Here is a 19548-nt window from a genome sequence, read left to right as displayed (position 1 = left end):
TGGGGTGGCATCTCAGCTCTGGAGCCGTGTGTGTTGAGAAGCAAGAGAAGCTGCTCGAGAAGTCTTCCCGGGCAGCGTGGGGAAGCTCTTGGGCTGCGCAGAGGCCACAGAGCAGGCAGGGAGGATGAGAGATCCGGGCCTCGGCTCTTCAGCATCCCTCAGGCCGGAGGGTGTCGTGTCGGGTGCTGTGGCTCTGCAGCTTCTCCTCCTGCAGCCTGACCCTCGGGGGACTCCTGCTCCCTCAAAGCAACTTGCAGACCTCTCCCTCTAGATCCTTAAACAAGACCCAGCGCTATCAACAGGCTCGACTTGTGCACTAGAGGGACAATGCTCCTGCCACTCCCTTCAGAGGACCCTAGACTGTGTGCGGCGCATCTAAACCAGTGGTTCTCCAAGTGGGGCCCCAGGGCCAGCAGTGTCACCTGGGAACTTGTTAGCCATGCAAATTATTGGGCCCTTCTCTTGACCTACAATCAGAAACTCAGGGATGGGGCCCAGATCGGTGTCTTAATTAAAAAAAAAAAATTAAAGAAGGTCTATGCCCACTGAGGGGCTCAAACTCAGGACCCTGAGATCAAGAGCCTCACGCTCCACCGAAGAACCAGCCGGGAGCCCCTCGGGGTCTTCATTCTAACCAGCCTGTCCTCCACACAACGCCGGCTATGGAAACCGCTCTGGAAACCCGTTCCCTTATATATAAAATAGGTACTATCAGTGTTCTTACCCCAGGGAGTATTTTGAAAATTAAGTGAGATAGTACTAGAGTTCCTGGGGAACAGGGTAACAGTGACGGTTACCTTACTAGGCACTGTTTCTGGATCCCAAATTATTTCAAAGAATGGAGGGATCTCCTGGCAGGTACTCGTTTCCTTCCTCCTCTCATCTGGGCCGGTCTCAGGCTTCCAAATTCCATTACGTCTCACTGCACCTTCTTTGGCCTAACCTTGGGTCACTCGGGTGCACCCCAGCTCCTACCCCTTAAGCCCAAGACCAGCGTCATCTCTCTCTCCTCCCTCCTAGCCCCAAGCAGCCCTCCCAATGAGCTGATTTTAACCCATTCTTTCCCACCCAGGCTTCATTTCCTCCCCGTTGCCAAGGGAAGATGATCTTTTTCTTTCTTTTATTCAATCTTTCTTTTTCTTTTCTTTTTTTCTTTTACTTTAGAGGAGATTTGCATCTTTTCTCCATCTCAGAGGCTGGGCAGATGATAATGGATCATTCAGTGTGGGAAGGAACATGCCTGAAGATGCAGTAATACTAAGCTCTTAACAAGATGGGGGAGGAGGTCCCATTATCTTCTCCATCTGTTTTTATCTTTACATTTTCAGCCCTTTGACCCCTGGGTCCCTTTCCCGTCTTTAGGTCAGATATCAGCTCCTATCTTGTAGGTAGCCCCAGAATAAGACGGTGTCTAGATCTTTAGAAATATGGAATCTCCCCACGCCCGACCCACAGAAGCCCACCTGCACGTGACCACACCGCAGTGTTTCACACGTGGTTTGAGAAGCCAGGTCACAGGACGTGGTTTATTTTTTTTGTTTTGTTTTTTATTTTTTATTTATTTATTTATTTATTTTTACAGGACGTGGTTTATTAAACACCCCTGTGGACAAGTTCTCCTGCAACGCCGGCTCAACATGTGGATTCCCAAAGGGCCTGATTTAAGGAGTTGGGTGTGGAGCCCAGGAATCTGAGCTTTTAAAGCAACTTCCCCCCTTGTGATTCCTACGACAGAATAAATTTGGAATCAGGGTCTGAGATGAGGATCTGAAAATAGCCAGTGTTCACGCAGGTCAGGAGCTTTGGGGCGTTGTCTGCAGCTTCTTTTTGTTGAATGGAATTTGTGGCACCTGGGAACGGGTGGAGGCCGTGTCCCCATCCCCTCTTCCTAAAAAATTTTCTGTTTTAAAAGAATTCCAACAGTTCAAAAGGAAAGTTAAAAAGAAACCCACAAGTTTGCCTTGTTGCTAACACACAGGACCCGAGATCAGGGCAGGATTGCTGAAACCAGTAAAGCGGGGATTACGGGCCGAATTCCAGGAGGAACAGGGATGGGGGCGGCTGGAAGGGGCCACACGGTGGCCAGGTGGGTCCTGATGCCTGCGCGGCCCCTCACCCGCTGCGAGCCCCGCATCCACGGGGAGGGCCAGCAGACCTCAAACAGCCCTTTTTCTATCACTGCCGGAGCCAGCGAGTCCTCCAAACTCCCCACCGGCTCTCCCGGGCGCCGCCGGAGCCCGCCTCCCCTGGTCCCTGGACAAGGGAGCAGTTTACCGGCCCCATCCGCCCCCGGCCCACCCAGACGAGGCGGCCACTTTTTTTTTTTTCAAGCCATCGGATTCAATATTTACAAGAACAATCCCATCCTTGGTTCTAAAATTGCTGGCCGTGCAAGGAAGAGTTTACTTCTAACAACAACAACAAAAATCCAAAAAACCAAAAAACCCCAACAACACAGGCTTGTGCCTTAGTCTTTTTTTTTTTTTTAAATCAAACTAGCAAAGTAAGATATTCTACAAAACTGAATTGCTTCCTGCGTGCCCCCTTCCCCTGGGGGCTCCGGCGCCGGCCGCCCTGTAACTTTAAACCTGGCCTGAGGTCGGGTTTGGCGCGGGCCCACGGCGGTGGCGGAGGGCGGGCCTAGCGAGCCCGAGCCCGGGACCCCTTAGGGCCGCTCCGCCCTCGCCGGGATAAAGGCGGCTCCGCGCTCCTCGCTCCTCGCAAAGTTTCCAGCAGCAAAGTCAGCTCGGCGGCGGCGGCTGCGGGAGGAGGAAGCTTGGGGACCCTGGGCGCCGGGGCTCCTGCTCCCCGCGGCCTTCCAGCCCCTCTTCCCTGGCTCCCGGGGCCGGGCCCTGGCCGCAGAGCTTGGACCCCCCCAGCGCCGAGACAACCGCTGGCCCCCAGGGGACCGGGCAGCCGACGAGATGTGGAGGGTGCCAGTCCTGCTCTTGGTTTTGGGCGGCGCGGGGCTCCGGGTCCCGGCAGCAGGAGGTAAGCCCGGGCCCTGCCGCGGGGACGGGGCGCTGGGACTCGCCCAACGCCTGGGCCCCGAACTCGGGGTTGCCCGGCGGAGCCGAGGGGAGTTGGCTGTGCGTGCCTGCGGGCTCAGGGGCCCCGAGAAGGAGAGCTGGGGGCTGAGCCGGTGCTGGCAGCAGGTGGGGCCCAGGGGCAACCTGCCGCTCAGCCCTGACTCGGGGTTAAGGATGGGAGCCGGGAGCCCTGTGCTGGCGGGACTGGGCTCCCCATGGGGCTGCATGGGAGGGGTGCGCAGGGCCCCAGAAGAGGCCGACCCTCTGTATGGGGGGACACTCAGCAGTGCTGGGGGGGAGGGGGCTCCCGGTGGGCTCCCTCGGGCCTGCCAGGTCTTACACCCCATGCACCACCCCGCTGGACGCCCCCAGGCCCCATCGCTGGGGTCCACTAGGCTCCAGGGAGAGGATGGTGCATGTGGAAGGATGGACGTGTGGGAGGCAGCGGGTGAGTGTTGTGAACCTTGTGGGTTTAAGTTGGTATAAGTTGGTTTGGGGCCATGTGTTGGACTTGGCCAACGTCAATGACTGAAGGAGTCTTGGCGTCTCCTTGGACCTGACCTGTGTTAGGTGTGACGGTGGGAGCTCCCCTGCCCCCACCCCACCCCCGCCCCAACTCTCACATCCTCTTCCCATCTGGCTCTTTTCTGCCCGGTGTGCTGTGCTGGTGGCATCCGTGCACAGATGTCGACATTTGATTTTTCTTGGGCTTTCACTTGAATCTGTTTTCCCCAATAGAATATAAGCCCTCCAGAGCAGAGTGCTGTCTCAGCCCCGATCCCCAGGGCCAAAGCAATATCTGGCACGTAGTATTTGCTCACTAAATATTGGTTGAAGGAACCGTAAGCGAACCAGTGATCTTTAGAGTTGGGGGTTGCTGAAAGGTAAACTGTATTTTCCAGATTGAGAACAGAGGTGGGTCTAGTACCAGAAAAATCCTCCTTTGGAGGGAGTGCTTTGCGGGAGGGATAGACCTGACCCAGGCACCTATAATTCCGTGGCCTGGGGAAATTATACGGGGTGCGCTACTCTCTGCCAGGCTGTCTGCCTCAAAGGGACTTGAGCAACTATCTTTACAGGCCCCTGGGCTATTCGCGGCAGGCCTATCTTTGGAACTTCTCTTTCCACCGGCGCACACCCGGCTCCGCTCTTCGGTTACATTTCCCTTTTGGCGAGACCATGTGCGGATGACACCGTCCTGTGCTCCCCGGGGCAAGGGGTGGGAGACCCCCAAAGCAAGCCACATCCCAGCTCAGCTCAGGAAAGGCAGCAGCTGGGCAGCATCCTCCGTTTCCTCCTAGGAAAGGGTTGGCTGGAATCAGCTTTAAGCCAGTTTTTGAAAGTCAGAGGTGGGGAGCGGCGAGCGGAAGGGCTGGACCTGACCTAGGCATCTCCAAACCTGGTCTGGAAAACAAAAAAGAATCACCGGCCGCTGTTGGAGCTAGAAACTGCCCGGGCTAAGGACAGACGCCCCCGCCCCGCCCCGCCCCGCCCCCTCCCCAGGCTGGGGGGCTGGCTGCGTGGGGATGCTGAGTTGCTGGGCTGCCGGCAAGCAGCTGAGGCCCAGGGCGGGTTTTGTCCGAGAATAATGACCGAGGCCAAGGGAATATGGATGAATAAGTTCATTGAGCTGAGCTATTGTGGCTCTCGCGGCGGCGCCGGGCTGGGGGTAATTATGGTGATGAATTTTATTATCCTTCTCCCAGGGTCCTACTCCCCACTGGGTCGCCCCCATCTAGTGCATAATCTGGTTCCGTTTTGTAATCTGGTCCCATGTGCTGTCTCTTTGGAGCTGAGTGGATTCAAAGGAGCTCCGTGGTCCGCGCATCTGGCCTTGTCCTCGGTTGTCGGGCCTGCCCCGGCTCTGAGCTTCCATCCAAAACACCCAGGCCGGGGCCCCTCCGCTCGTCCGTTTATTTTGTGAAATCCTGCAGGCTGCTGCTTGCCGCAAGCCCACATGTGATTTTCCGGGACTGGTCCACCCAGGATTAATCATGCGGCAAACAAATTTCCCTGTGATTTCCCCGAGACTCCTGGCAGTGACTTAGGGAGCTCTTCGAGTTGCTAAGAGTTTTTGTGGCGCTTAAGGCATCGATCAAGCATTTAGTAAACACCGGGTCCGTTAGAGTCTTTGGGAGGGAGGTGCTCCCTTTACCGTGGAGAATGAGATCCAAAATAGAGTTTAACGGAGAAAAGCAACTTTTTAAGAAGTATCCGAGCGTGCCAAGACTAAGTGGAACTCGGAGAAGAAGGCAGAGGTAGGCGATCCCTTCTCTCTTTCTCCGGCCTCCGAAGTGAGTGGTCCCTGCTGGTATAGCCGCTCCATACCAGAGGGTTGTCAGGAGCCCAGACGCTGGTGTGACAGTTGGCGTGACAGTGAGCGTCTGGCCAAGTAGGGAGGACACCACCTCCCCGCCACGTCCACCCCCACCGTGTGCTCGGAGTGTCACAGTTCCCTCCTTCAATCTTTACAACTCCTTAAATTACACATCCTTATCTCCAGGATATGCCAGCGCTTGGATTCAGAAATGGGTCTCCCTCCAAACCCCAATCGCTTTCCAGGACATTACAGAGCCCCATAAACACTAACGGTCGACCTTGAAATTAGAGGTGAATGTCCCTTTAGGCTCCTTACACGTGAAAACAAACAAGAATGTAAAGGTATCAAAAGTCCTTTACATTAAGAGCTTGCCATTCAATGCCTGTAGGAGTGAAAATAGGACTCATGGCTTCATTCCCCAAATGGTGACCCAGCACCTCTTGGGCGCTTGGTGGGGAGCCAGGTGCAGGATTGGAGCTGTGCGCACGCACGTTGGAGAGTCACACCTGACTACAAAGCATTCCCCAAGCCCTTGCCAGCAGAGCAACGGACCTGTGCTTTAAATTCCATTGGCTTATCTGAATATTTGTCATATTTCTGGCTCTAAGAACATGCACGCCAGGTTACAACTTGTGGAAATGTTTCAGGGGAAGACAGAGAAGACTCGAATGCCAGCAGTGCCCTTGTGGAACCCTTTGGGGAATCGAAACAAGATCTCCCAAGGCTCTCCAAGGAAGCCGTGCCATTCCTGCCACCCCGAAGCCCCTCAAGGAAATACGGGTCCAGCATGAGCCATTTGTTGGAGGGGAATCCAGTGACTGGGGGGACCCGGTGGGGAGCACTTCTGCAGCTGAGTCACCAGTTAAGGGAGATAAGCCTTGGGATTCCCGAGGGGTGGGCAAGAGCTAAAGAATGCTTGATTGAAATTCTGAATCCTTCCCCTATCGATTCCTTCAAACTTTTTGGTGAAGGAAAGAGAGCAGATATCTTCCCCGAGGGCTAGGAGCTGGAGCCAGGTTAGGCAACAAAGTGGCTGCTTCAGTCCTGGCTGCCATCAGGGCCCCCCAGGACCCACCAGGACCCGCCAGGGCCCTCCAGGACCCTCCAGGATCCACCAGGGCCCACCAGGACCCTCCAGGACCCACCAAGCAGGCAGGCCAGTCCGAGGCAAGTGTTCTCCAGAGCTTCAGAGATTGGGGTGGCTGGGATCCCCCTGCTTGTTGTCTGGCCCAGCGACTTTGCCTGTGACCCACTCCGAGGAGGTGGATTTGTCTTTGGAGGGGAATCTCGCCAGGTCCGGGGGGACCCTGCAGACCTGGCCACCTGGCTCCCCTAGTTGTCTGAGGAGCTGCAAACTGAAGTTGTTTGGGGCGACACTCAATATCACATAGGGAGAAAACCAAAAACCCAACAAACCGATTGAAGGGATAATCACCTTTCCCCCGAGGAAGGTGGGCCTTCCTGCCCTATCCAGGGGGTAGAGCTGCCCTGTGCCTCCGACAGCGGAGGGGGTACCGTGGGGCACACGGGGGAACAACCGACGGTGTTAACATTCGTAGCGTGCAGGGGTGTCGGGGACCTATGGGTGGGAAGCAGGGAAGCGGGTCCTGGAAGATGTGCAAACACAGTATGGATGGGAATGTGGTGCTTCCTACAATTCCTTACAATGTCTCCGTCCAGGAGAGTAAAACACAACCGACATAAAAAGCTGTTGGCTTATGAATAGTATCCTGCCTGAGGAAGAAAGGTGCCGGTCTGCCTAGAACCTAGAGAGGGAGAGAAAGGGAATGAGGATTGACGGCGGTAGACCCACCCTGCCCAAGGAGTTCATATGTTTAGCAAGCACATGTCGAGTGACTGCGCTGTGAGTCAGGCAAGGCACATGGAATCCCTGCTACAGCCCGTGTGCAAGATGTCGTGTGGGGTGGCCTTGGGTCTCAGCCACGGTGACTGTCCTATGATGAATCAGGGACCCTGTTCCATCACAGTCTGGAAATGTATTACACCCAAGAGCTGCACCCTTTGTCTTTGTGGCATGTGCGCCAGGTATTTCCTCTCGAGGAGGGCCTGCCTCGGACAGCAAACAAGCGTGGCCTTGGAAAACGGTCTCCTGTCGCAAATAAACTCTTTGGTTTCCTGGCCTCTTTTCAATTTGGCTAATGTGAAATGGAAGCATCTGAGTTGGGTCACCCCGTAATAAGATTCAATTTCTGGGGACGGCCTGGATGGCTCAGGGGCTGAGTGTCAGCCTTTGGCTTGGGTCATGAGGCTCAAGGTGAGTCCCACGTCGGGCTCCCCGCAGGAAGCCTGCTTCCCCCTCTGCCTGTGTCTCTGCCTCTCTCTCTCTCTCTCTCTCACTCTCTCTCTCGCTGTGTGTGTGTGTGTTTGTGTGTGTGTGTCTCGTGAATAAATAAATAAAATCTTTAAAAAAAAAAAAGAACTTTTTTATAGAAGCACAAAGTGGGCAGCAAGATAGATGTGTGTGGTGTACTTGTAAAAAAGAACATAGGAGACAACATAAAATGGCACGTCCTGAGCAGCAAACACCATTAACTGCCACTAAGAATTTGGAGACGAGATTCTTTGGCCTTCAATAGCCAGGAAAAGCCTAATGGGGCACAAGGGCTTGATCTCGGCTGTGAAAAATGGTAGGATTGGTTGGACAAGGTGACAGGGAAGGGCAACGCAGGCAGGAGCGATTGCTCAAGCAAACGCATGGAAAGTAGAACAATCTAGAGTTGGATGGGAAGACTCATGCAGGCTCGCTGGGGTTGGAGTGAGGATAAGTCAGGGAGAAGGATGAGTCCCTGCTCAGTGGAGGAGGCAAGACACAATCATGGCAAATGGGGGTAAGGAGCTATGAATAGCAGTTGGCAGGAAAAAATTGGTGACAGGAACCATGTGGGATTGAATCTACTTTATGGGATGACTGGGGTGAGGGTGGGGGGGTCAGGAGATGAGAGACTAAGTGTGGTGACAACCAAATGGGGGATGAGCTCAGATTTGGGGGAATCTGAGCTAGCATGACTTACAGCTCAGAATTTCCCGACTTCTTATTCTTCCTTCATTTCCCAAGTTCCCGCTGTTCACCTCTTACAACACAACATTACCAAATATTTTTTTTTTATTGGTAAGTAATTCACAGATCATAAAATTAACCCTTTGAAATGGACTAGTCAGGGGCAACTGGTGGGCTCAGTCGGTGGAACATGTGACTCTTGATCTCAGGGTTGTGAGTTTGAGCCCCATGTTGGGTGTAGAGATGACTTAAAAATAAAATCTTATAGGAAGAGATAAATTGAATAATCAAACCACTAGAAGTTTTTCCCGTTTTCTCTGTCTCCCATCTCTGGGCAACCACTGATCTGCGTTTTGTGTCCATGGGTTTGCCTCTTGCGGGCATTTCATATAAATGGAATCCTACAGTATGTGGCCCTCTGCGCCTGGCTGCTTTCACCCAGTGTGATTTCAACGTCCATTTCTGTTGCAGTGTGTGTGTCAGAATTTTATTCATTTTTAACGGCCAGATACCACTCCACTTGTGGTTTATCCATTCACCGCTGCATGGACGTTTGGCTTGCTTCTGCTCTGGGGCTCTATGAATACCGTGGCCATGAACATTCGTGTACAAATCTTTACGTGGATGTATGTTTTCATTTCTCTCGGGGGTATCCCTAGGAGTGTGATTGCCCAGTCATATGAAAACTTTACCTTTTGAGGAACTGCAAACTGCTTTTCAAAGTGGCTACATCATTTCACATTCCTACAGACCATGCAGAAGGGTTCCAATTTCTCTACTTCCTCACCAACACTTGTTTTGTGTGTGTGTGTGTGTGTGTGTGTTATTTTTGTTTCATTTTTTTGATGGTCGCCCTCCTAATGGATATGAAGTGGTATCTCATTGTCATTTTCATTAGTATCTTCCTAACGACTAATGATGCTCGGCATCTTTTCAGGCATTTGTTGTCCATTTACATATCTTATTTTCTTCTTAAGATTTTATTTTGAAGTACTCTCTACACCCAGTGTGTGGCTTGAACTCACAACCCCAAGACCAAGAATCACACACTCCACCAGCAGAGCCAGCCAAGTACCCCTGTATCTTCTTTGGAGCAATGTCTATTCAAATCCTTTTCCCATTTTAAAATTGAGTTGTCTCTTCATTGTGGAATTCTTTATATATTCTGGATACCAGACCTTTATCAGACATAGGAATGGCAAATATCCTTCCCACTCAGTTTCTTGATGGTGTCCATCGAAGCACAAATAGTAAAATCTTTAAAGTCCCATTTATCTATTTTTGCCCCTGATTGCCTATATTGTTGGTGTCAAATCTAAGAACCCATTGCTTCATCCAAGGTCACAAAGGTTGACTCTTGTGTTTACTTTCAACAGTTGTGTAGTTACAGATCTTATGTTTAGGTCTTCAACCCACTGGGAGTTACTTCTTATATGAGATACAAGGTAGAGGGCTCACTCCATTCTTTTGCATGTGGCTGTCCGGGTGTCCCAGGGCCATTGGTTGAAATTCTTTTTTATTTTTATTTTTTTATTTTTTATTTTTTTTATTTATGATAGTCACAGAGAGAGAGAGAGAGAGAGAAAGAGAGAGACAGAGAGGCAGAGACATAGGCAGAGGGAGAAGCAGGCTCCATGCACCGGGAGCCCGACATGGGATTTGATCCCGGGTCTCCAGGATCGCGCCCTGGGCCAAAGGCAGGCGCCAAACTGCTGCGCCACCCAGGGATCCCCATTAGTTGAAATTCTTGATGGTCATTCTTTTCCATCAAGTTATCTTGGCACCTTTGTCAAAAATCAATTGCCCATAAATGGATGGGCTTATTTCTGGACCCTCAATTCAATTCCATTTTTCTATACATCTATCCCTTTGCCAGCGTCACACAGTCTTGATTACTGTAGTTTTGTTGTAAGTTTTGAAGCTGGGAAGTGTGAGTCCTCCTACTTGACTCTTTTTCAAGATTGCTTCAACTTTTCTTATTGCTGTATTTTAGTTATTTGTGTACATCTCTTGCCCATTAGAGAGTGGGACCCATGTCTCACTCAGCACTTAAAAGACATGGTTGATACATAATAAACATTTTTCAGGAGGAGGAGGGAGGAAATACAGTCATCCATGCATTTAGGCAGAAACAACAAAGACGCAGGTGATAGAAATCTAAAAGTCAGGTTGGAGGGATGATAGATTTGAAACCAATGTCATAAGGAGGAGTTCAAGTTTGTGCACTCTGTTCTAGACAGAGGGACTTTGAGGTAGGACATCCAATTTGATACATCTGATGGGTACCTGGGAGGAAAATCAAAATGACATTGGAGCTAAGGCCTACAGACACAATTTGCTGCCTGAACTCCTCCCCATTCATCAGAAACAAGGGGAGAATGATGGCAAGGAGGGTCAGAAGAGATTCCCCCTCGCTAAGAACAATTATTTTTAAAAATCTACCAAAGCATACTTCAAACTCCCCAACCAGGCTCAGGATCAAGGCCAAGAGCAGCTTAATGGAAACACAGCCACATTCTGCACATTCCTGCAGGGCCTCATCCTCCTCGGTGCACAGCTGGGCTGTCTGTGAGCTACATGGGTGGATGGTGAGGTCAGATCCGAACGGGCTTCTCTTTTCACTCTTGCAAAATCAGGGCCTGTTCAGCTGACAGCCCTGATGAATCAGAAGCTCAGTTTCCGAGCAGATGGCAAGTGATTTCCCAAATTCTCTGCCACCCCGTTGAGATGCTCTGTTCCAGGGCAGGACTTCTAAAGCAAGTTGTAGTCATTTGGTTTTTCACGTACTAAACAGTCCTCTCTACGAGATGGCCTTTCACACAGGATGCTGAACCCAGCTAGTTCCAGAAGAGTTATTACAGAGGTGTTGATTCCAGTTTATAAAGCTGAACTCATTTCCTCTTTTACTGAGAACATTCTCTTGGTCAACAGAGAAAACCTCTTTCCAGGTTGAGTAATCTTGGTTGAAGTTGTAATCAACAGCCTCTAGTTTTAATAGTTGAGGAGTTCTGAGCCCTGGTTGTGGTTGGGGTGAGCAGGTAAGCTGATTTGTGAATGCCGAGACGTGTGACTATTCGTGGATTCATCCATTCAGTTCTCAGAGGCCACGCCAGTGGCTGGGCCATAAACCTGCAGCAGAATGAGATGTTGCTCCCAGGAAGCATATAGACGTTAGTAGAGAAAAAGTGGTCGGTGTTGGTTTTATCAAGCCTGGTACTAGGTTAGAGAAATTGCTTCCTCTTGGCATCCCGGGAAGGCTCTGAGGAAGCAGTAGCTCACCTGGGCCAGGTAGTACAGTAGGTATGGTTTAGATGGACAATGGAGTTGGAAGGATGAAACTTCAGGTGCCCTTGACATCCAGAAGCCCACAGAGCAGCTTCAGTGCCACCCCAGCCCTTGCCACATGGAGTAGCGAGACTATGAGGGGAGCTGCTGAAGAGTGACCAGTACACGCAGAGCCTGTGTGACACGGTGGCGCGAGGGGGCTTTGGAGTCTCACAGAGCCGATGTCTAATCCCTGCATCACCACTTGCTGGCTATGTGAGTGGTTTACTCTCAGCCTCACTATCCTTAGCTTCAAAATGAGGATGACATTAGTTTTGTTTTTTTTGTTTTGTTTTGTTTTGGTTTTTGATGACATAAGGCTTTTGTAAAGATCGGGAGAGAGTGCTTGGTACCATGTTTCCTACATCCTCCCGTAAATTCAAAATAGCAACCATCATTACAATACCTCCTTCCTTGGAAATGCAAACTGGTGTCACCACTGTGGAAAACAGCGTGGAGGTTCCTCCAAGAATTAAAAATAGAATCACAGGGGTGCCTGATGGCTCAGTCAGTTAAGCATCTGACTCTTGATTTCTGCTCAGATCGCGATCTCAGGGTTGTGAGATTGAGCCCCGCTTTGGGCTCCGTGCTGGGCATGGAGGCTGCCTGAGATCCTCTCTCTCCCTCTCTGTCTGCCCCTTCCCACTCACGCTCTCTTTCTCTCAAAAAAGAAATAGAACTACCATATGATCCTGTAATTCCACTACTGGGCATTTATCCAAAGAAAATGAAAACACTAATTTGAAAAGATATATGCACCCTTCTGTTTATTGCAGCCTTATTTATGATAGCCGAGACATGGATGCAACCAAGTGTCCATCCATAGATGAATGGATAGAGAAGAGGTGGCATTTATAGACCATGGAATATTACTCAGGCATAAAAAAAAGAATGAAATCTTGCCATTTGCAACACCGTGGATGGAGCTGAAGAATATAATGCTGAGTAGAATAAGTCAGAGAAAAACAAATACTGTATGACTACACTGATGTGTGGAACTTAAGAAATAAAGCAATGAAAAAAAAGACACAAACCAAAAAACAGACTCCTAGCTACAGAGAACAAACTGGTGGTTGCCAAAGGGCAGGTGGGGGCGGTGGGGATGGAAGAAATAGGTGAAGGGGATTAAGGGTGTTTTTAGTGTGATGAGCACTGACTAATGTGTAGAATTATGAATGACTCTATTGTACACCTAAAGCTAATGTAACACCATGTTAATTGTAATAGACTAAAAAATAAATACATAAATAAATTAAATACTGGGCGCTTGGGTGGCTCAGTTGTTGAGCATCTTCCTTCTGCTCAGGTCATGATCTCAGGGTCCTGGGATCGAGCCCCACGTTGGGCATCCTGCTCGGCAGGGAGCCTGCTTCTCCCTCTCCCACTCCCCCTGCTTGTGCTCTCTCTCTCTCTCTCCCCCTCTGTCAAAGAAATAAATAAAATCTTTAAAAAATAAAAAAATAAAATAAAACACCTACTTGTTGGACGGTCATGGAGATTAACTGGGGATTTGTGAAGGGCCCCCCCTGGGCCTCCATTGATTCTCCGCCATCAGGGGAGAGAGCATGCAGGTGGCGGGGAAGCGCGGGGTTGTGCGTCGAGGACTGCACGTCCTGCTCCGTCCACCTGCCAGGGACTTGGTGGGAGTCGCTGCTAGGGAAACGAAAGCTGAGTCCCCAGCCACACGGACCCCTCTCCTTTCTTTGCTGCTCCTGTTCAGCTGCAGAGCCCGTCAGAAGGCTGCCTCTTTGGGGCACTGTGCACAACGCCCCCTCCCTGAAGACAGGGAACACGGCTCCAAACCCTAATGTGTAAGCGTTGCTTCTGGTTTCTTCAGAGGAACTGGTGACACTTGTCGGACCTCAGCCTTGACACGTCTTTCTTGAATTTCACATGTCCCCGGTGGTGACGGGAGGTGACTGCACCCCACCACGGGCCTGGGCCTGCAGGGGCTGCCAGGGTGGGACCCAGCAAGCGGACAGGCCGCTGCTCGCTTGCAGAAGGAACAGCAGAGCCACAGAGCTCATCCTCAGAGGCGACTGTCCTACTTTCAGCCACGTTCTGGGGAAGCTGTTTAACAACTGGGGCGAAGCACCGTGGACAGTAGCAAGACTATGCTAATAGGCACGATGATTCAGAAGAAATAACCTAGGTGAGTGGCCGTGTGCTTTTTGAGTCAGGAGTAGCTCAACAAACATCTGCTGAGCGCTTACCGCAGGGCCCAGTGCTGGGGATGCGAAGTGGTGTGAGCTTTAGGGGGGCACCGTGCACCCCGGAGGAAAGCTACGGGTACTGTGGCCGGGCCGAGCCCTCAAGGAGCCGCCTCGATTTCCCGTGGCCACGCTTCTGATCCAGGAAGCAGTTGACCCTGATCCGTGGAAAGAGGGGAACCCGTTGGCCACTTCAGGGATTATACTGACCACAGCCCAGTGCTGCTGGGACCTGAAGCTCTGGGTCAGCAGGCAATTTTCAATATCCCAAGGAAAGGCTCCTTTGCAAGGTCTGAGGATGGACCAGGCTGTGGGACGAGAGAGGATTGATTCCAAAGATGTTGTAAATCAAAGCAGAGTCCTGACACCTTTCTTCTGGTTGCAGAAACCCACTTGGTGGTAAATGAGGGAGCAGCATCAAAAGCTAAATTTGGGCCGTTGGAATGGAGATGAAGGACCCGGTGAAGATCTGAGCAGGAACGTGGGTGGTCTGCAGGGCGCTAGGGAACCTCGGAGGTTGGCACCTCTCCACAGCTCGGGGAGGGTTTATTCTCAGGCTCCTGAGCGCCCATAGGAGACGTGCTGGGAAACGAACTAGGGGTGGTGGAAGGGGAGGTGGGGGGGGGTGTGACTGGGTGATGGGCACTGAGGGGGGCACTTGACGGGATGAGCACTGGGTGTTATTCTATATGTTGACAAATTGAACATCAATAAAAAATAAATTTATAAAAAAAAAAGGAGACGTGCTGGAAAGGTGATAGGCAGGAGCCTGTCTCTGGGCAAAGGAACAAAAGCAGGCATTTTTGCTTTTGTTTTCCAAATAGATGTGTTGACCTCTCTAAAAGCATTGCTTCATCCCAAATGTAATTGGGAGGCCAGGTGGGTGGAAAGGCTAGAATGAATTATTTATGAATTATCTTAGTTACTCCAAGGGTGGGTGGGTGGGGAACCAGAACTTCCTAGGATTTCGTAAGAGAAAAAAAAGAACACTCTGTTTCCGTGATGTTGGAGCAGCTCAAGATGCTAGAAAACATCAGGCAACACGGAAGATTGCTTCAATCTGTTGGCTGACACCACAGGTTTTCTTTGAAAACCCCGGGGGTAACTCAGCTCGTGACTTCTTTATTTTGAAAATCAACTTTCATAAGATGAAGTCAGCGAGGGAGGCAAACCATGAGACTCTTAACTCTAGGAAACAAACTGAGGGTCACTGGGGGGGCGGCGGGTGGGAGGATGGGCTAACTGGGTGACGGGCACTAAGTGACCGAAGGAGCACTGGGGTGTTCTGTGCAACCCATGAACCCCTAAACTCTACTCCGGAAACTAATAACACTTATGTTACCTAATTGATTTTTTAACATTTAAAATCAGAGTATCGCTAAAAAAAAAAAAAAAAAGTATAGTTAAAACTGTAATATCTTGGGGCGCCTGGGTGGCTCAGTCAGTTAAGTGTCTGCCTTGGGCTCAGGTCAGGATCCCTGCTTGGTGGGGAGCCTGCTTCTCCCTCTCCTTCTGCTCCTCCCCTGCTCATGCGGGCTCGCTCTCTCTGTCTCTCAAATAAATGAGTTTTTAAAAATATATTTTTTTAAATATTTTATCTGAAAAAAAATTTTATTTTTTAAAAAATTATTTTATCTGAAAAAATAATTCTTTATTTATCTGAAAAAATAGTTAATTTTATTTATCTGAAAAAAATACAGTTAATTTACAGTTTACACTGAAACGTAAAACAAGCACACACACACCCAAATCAACTTTCCTGTTTCAAGATAAAATGCCGTGGACGCCGCCTCCCCAGCTGTCTGGTTTTTGAAGCTTCGAGTCAGCAGTTAGAGGACCGCAGGGAGCTTCTCCCTTGCGTGGACATGGAAACAGCAGAGGCGTGTAAACTTAGGGAACTTAGGCGGCTCTTCTAGTAAACTAAGGGGAAGTCCGGGAAAGCCTCGGTGTCACGTACTCGGTGCCTCCGTTCATAGCCTTGTTGTTCCCCAGCAGGGCTCGAACCGTTGATGAAATGAATTCTCAGCTCCAAGGCTTTGCATTGACTTCTGGTTGTCGCTGGGGGAGGACTTCAGACTCGTCCTGGGCTGTACCTGCCTGGCTCTCCCCCGGCCACCTCTCTGCCCTGGGCCAAGTCTCAGCCGCTCCCGCGGGGACACAGGATAGGCTGAGGGGTCTCCCCGCTTCAGTCTGATCCAAGCGCCTTCCCGACACACACACACCATTCACAGGGCGTTGGACCCAGTGACCTCATCTACTGGCCTCCCTTCACACTCCAGGTGACACACACCCCACCAGACGGGCCCTCCCCACCTCCTCGATCTCGTTTCTTCCCCCCAGTACCCATGACCTCTCTCTGTTTCTTTTTTTTTCTTTTTAAAGATTGATTGGTTGATTGATTGATTGATTGATTGATTTATGAATGATAGAGAGAGAGAGAGAGAGGCAGAGGAGGGAGAAGCAGGCTCCACGCAGGGAGCCTGACGCGGGACTCGATCCCGGGACTCCAGGATCACACCCTGGGCCAAAGGCAGGCGCCAAACCGCTGAGCCACCCAGAGATCCCCCTTCTCTCCGTTTCTTGAGCGTGTCCTGCCCCAAGCCATTCTGGGCTCCCAGGTTAGTTAGCCCAGCTCTCCCCATCTGGAGTTCACTTGCTTTCTCCACAAGTATTTATTGAGTGTCCCCTATGTGCCAGGTATTTTAGGAAAGGGGGACACTGAGGTAAACAGCCTTTACTCAGTTGATGTCCTGGTGGGACGGCCCGTTAGTGAATATACGGCACCATGAGTGGTTGAGTACTGTGGCAGGTGTGTGAGGGTGTGTGGGGGCAGGTACTGATTTCCGTGGGGTGGGGGGGAGGCCTCCCCAAGGAAGTGCCCCTGGAGGACATGTCTAAGGGGGTCAAAGAGTGCCATTGAGGCTGTCCTTGCTTGCTCGCTGTGAGTCCCCTCCCCCAGACAACAGTACCCAAACCCGTGAGGGACCTCCCCTTGCTCACTCCTCTGTTTCTAGTGTCCAGAAGGGGGCCCAGCACTTGGTAGGTGAACGGAATGTTTGGGGACGGAAGTAGGCCTTGGGAAGGTTCCAGTCTTGACTGATGGGGGAACACAGGGCCAGCTGAGGACAAAGCACGAGCCCAGGGCAGCACATTGACAAGTCCATGAAACAGGCAGAGGGATCTTCCTTACGGACGCAACTGCCTCAATGTTCATACTTTGCTGAGGGCAAGAGGCAATCTTAGCCCGACCCCAGGATCCTGTGAGTCTACTTTAATGTATAAAAGAGGGACAGCTGGGTTGCTCAGTGGTTGAGCGTCTGCCTTCGGCTCAGGCCAGGGTCCCCATCAGGCTCCTTGTGGGGAGCCTGCTTTTCCCTCTGCCTATGTCTCTGCCTCTCTCTCTCTCTCGTCTGTCTCTCATGAATGAATATATTTAAAAAATCTTTTAAAAAAAAGTATAAAAAGTCCTTCAGAAATTTCCTTTATCTCTAAACCCCCAAGATCCATGTTGGCGGTCATTCCCCAAGCACATGACCCACCGATACACATCTGAAGGGTCATCTGAAGGGTCTCATGACTCAGGTTTTATTAGCCAGTAATAAGTGACCTTTTCCCAACAATAGCCAGCCCCTCAAGGTCCTCGAAACCTTGCTTCTAAAATTCCTTAGAGCCTATGCCATCCTCAAACCCCTCCCAACTCTCAGGTATATAATCAGCCACTCCTCACAGGCCCGGGGTAGCAGCTCTTCCTGCCCCCGGACCCTGTCCCCGGGCTTTAATAAAATCACCATTTGGCACCAAAGACATCTCAAGAATTTTTTCTTGGTCGTCGGCTCCAGACCTCACCCCACCATCGTTGATGGTTGCTGCTGTCTTAATTTGCAGAGCAAGGATGAGCTGCTGCTGAAAGAGAAAAAGACACACTCTTATAAAGGAGGTCACGTCTTCCTTCGATAACCTACCGCTTCAGAAAGCTTAGTCCTAGAGTCATTTGAGGAAACTGAGATTCTGGTCCCTAAATAATTGGGCTGGAAGATTCTAACCAGATGGGATTTCGTAAGAGGACATGTGATGCCAGAGTGAGCAATTGCTTCTGACGACCAGGATTATAATTTATGAAAGGATGAAGGCTGAAGAGGAAGGATGTCAGAGCCCAGGGAGGGGGCAGCGGGCTTTCCGGCCCACTGTGGCCGTGGTGCCACAAAGATGTCTTTTGTTTTGTTGGTGAGCACATGGATGAGCCGTTAAAACACTTGGCTTGGTGTTTGCTCACCGACCAGGTGATCTAAGCAAATCATTTTTATATATATATTTAAAGATTTTTATTTATTTATTCATGAGAGACACACAGAGAGAAGCAGAGACACAGGCAGAGGGAGAGGCGGGCTCCCCGCCAATGTGGGACTCGATCCCAGGACCCCAGGATCAGGCCCTGAGCCAAAGGCAGATGCTCAACCACTGAGCCACCCAGGTGCCCCCTGGACAAACCATTTCATTTCCGATGTTAGACAATTATTCTGACGCTTTTTAAAACATTGGAAGACTTTCTTCAAGATTATTGCAATAGGGGGAGAGAGAGAGAGGGTTCAACTCTAAGTACAGCAAAGATCGCTGGGGATTTATAACCGAGGAGCAGAGTGTGTGGGGGGCAGGTAGGAGGGGAGTGAATGGAAAAGTATGGAGAGAACACGTTAAGGGTAGGGGGTGGTTCTTGCTAAACTGGCCCAACAGGATTCTTGCTAAAGGCAAGCTTCCCACTTAGACATCGAGGGTGGGGGATGGGGAGCTTGGTCAGGAGGGAGCGTTCTCTCTAAAGTGACCTAGCAGGGTTCTTGCTGAAACTAGACTCTTGCAGGGATGGACAGAGAAGCCCAAGTAGACTTTGGTCAAGGAGAGAGCTTTGTCAGCCTCACTTCCCTAATCCGATAAAGGGAACGAGCCAGTGCAGCTCACCCACCAGGCCATTTTGAAACGAAGTCAGTCAAAAGATAATAAACAAATAAGGCCTATGCTGGGGGAGGGGGTGGGGCAAATGTTATAAAGCTGGGGCCTCCCACGTGGAGCAGAACCTACAACTTAGAGAGGCCTCAATGCACTTCTGTTAAAGTAGCCTACTCTTCCTCCTCGCGGTCTATACCCCTACACCTGCCCGGGTCTACACCCCTACACCTGCCCAGGACACTGAATTGACTCTGCTAGCAGCCAACTTGAGGAGGAAGGGGGAGAGGATGGTAAGGGGAGCACAGATTTAGGAATCCGTTCTGGAAAGAATCTACGGGCAGTGTATGGTATGGAAGTGAGGTCAGAAGGCAGTGGGCAAGCCATGTAGCGGGTCCTTGTGCTGAAAGGTTGCTCCCATGACTGTGACGTGGTGTTTGAAAGAAGACATTCGTCTCAATGAGAGCTGGTTTTGAAGCAGTGAGGGAAAGAGGGTTTATTGGGACTAACTGGTCAATTTTTTTTGGGGGGGGATCAAATTGTAAATTATAAACATTAAGTGTAAGAAAAAAACCATAAGGATAATCTTGGTGAGTATTTGTATAAGCTTGAGGTAGGGTTTGTAAGTATGACGTCAAAGGGAAAAGCAAGCTTGATGTCTGACTGGAAACTGAGCTCAGGACTTACAAAAGAGAGGTGCAGGGATGC

At 50.6% G+C, this 19548-nt stretch overlaps 1 protein-coding gene across 1 annotated transcript in view; it reads left to right on the top strand.

Annotated features, from left to right (window-relative positions):
- Window positions 1-2740: 2740 nt before the first annotated feature.
- PDPN (podoplanin) overlaps window positions 2741-19548 on the top strand; it is a gene marked incomplete at its 3' end in the record, with an annotated part of 28643 nt that continues 11835 nt past the window's right edge. The window contains 1 exon segment of the mRNA NM_001003220.1: window positions 2741-2991. Coding sequence (NP_001003220.1) covers window positions 2925-2991 — 67 coding nt within the window. The 5' untranslated portion in view covers window positions 2741-2924.

The sequence above is a fragment of the Canis lupus genome, chromosome 2, assembly GCF_011100685.1.
Source record: "Canis lupus familiaris isolate Mischka breed German Shepherd chromosome 2, alternate assembly UU_Cfam_GSD_1.0, whole genome shotgun sequence".
Classification (NCBI taxonomy): Eukaryota; Metazoa; Chordata; class Mammalia; order Carnivora; family Canidae; genus Canis; species Canis lupus.
The sequence above is the reverse complement of the archived record's forward strand: the minus strand, read 5'-3'. Positions and strand labels throughout refer to the sequence as shown.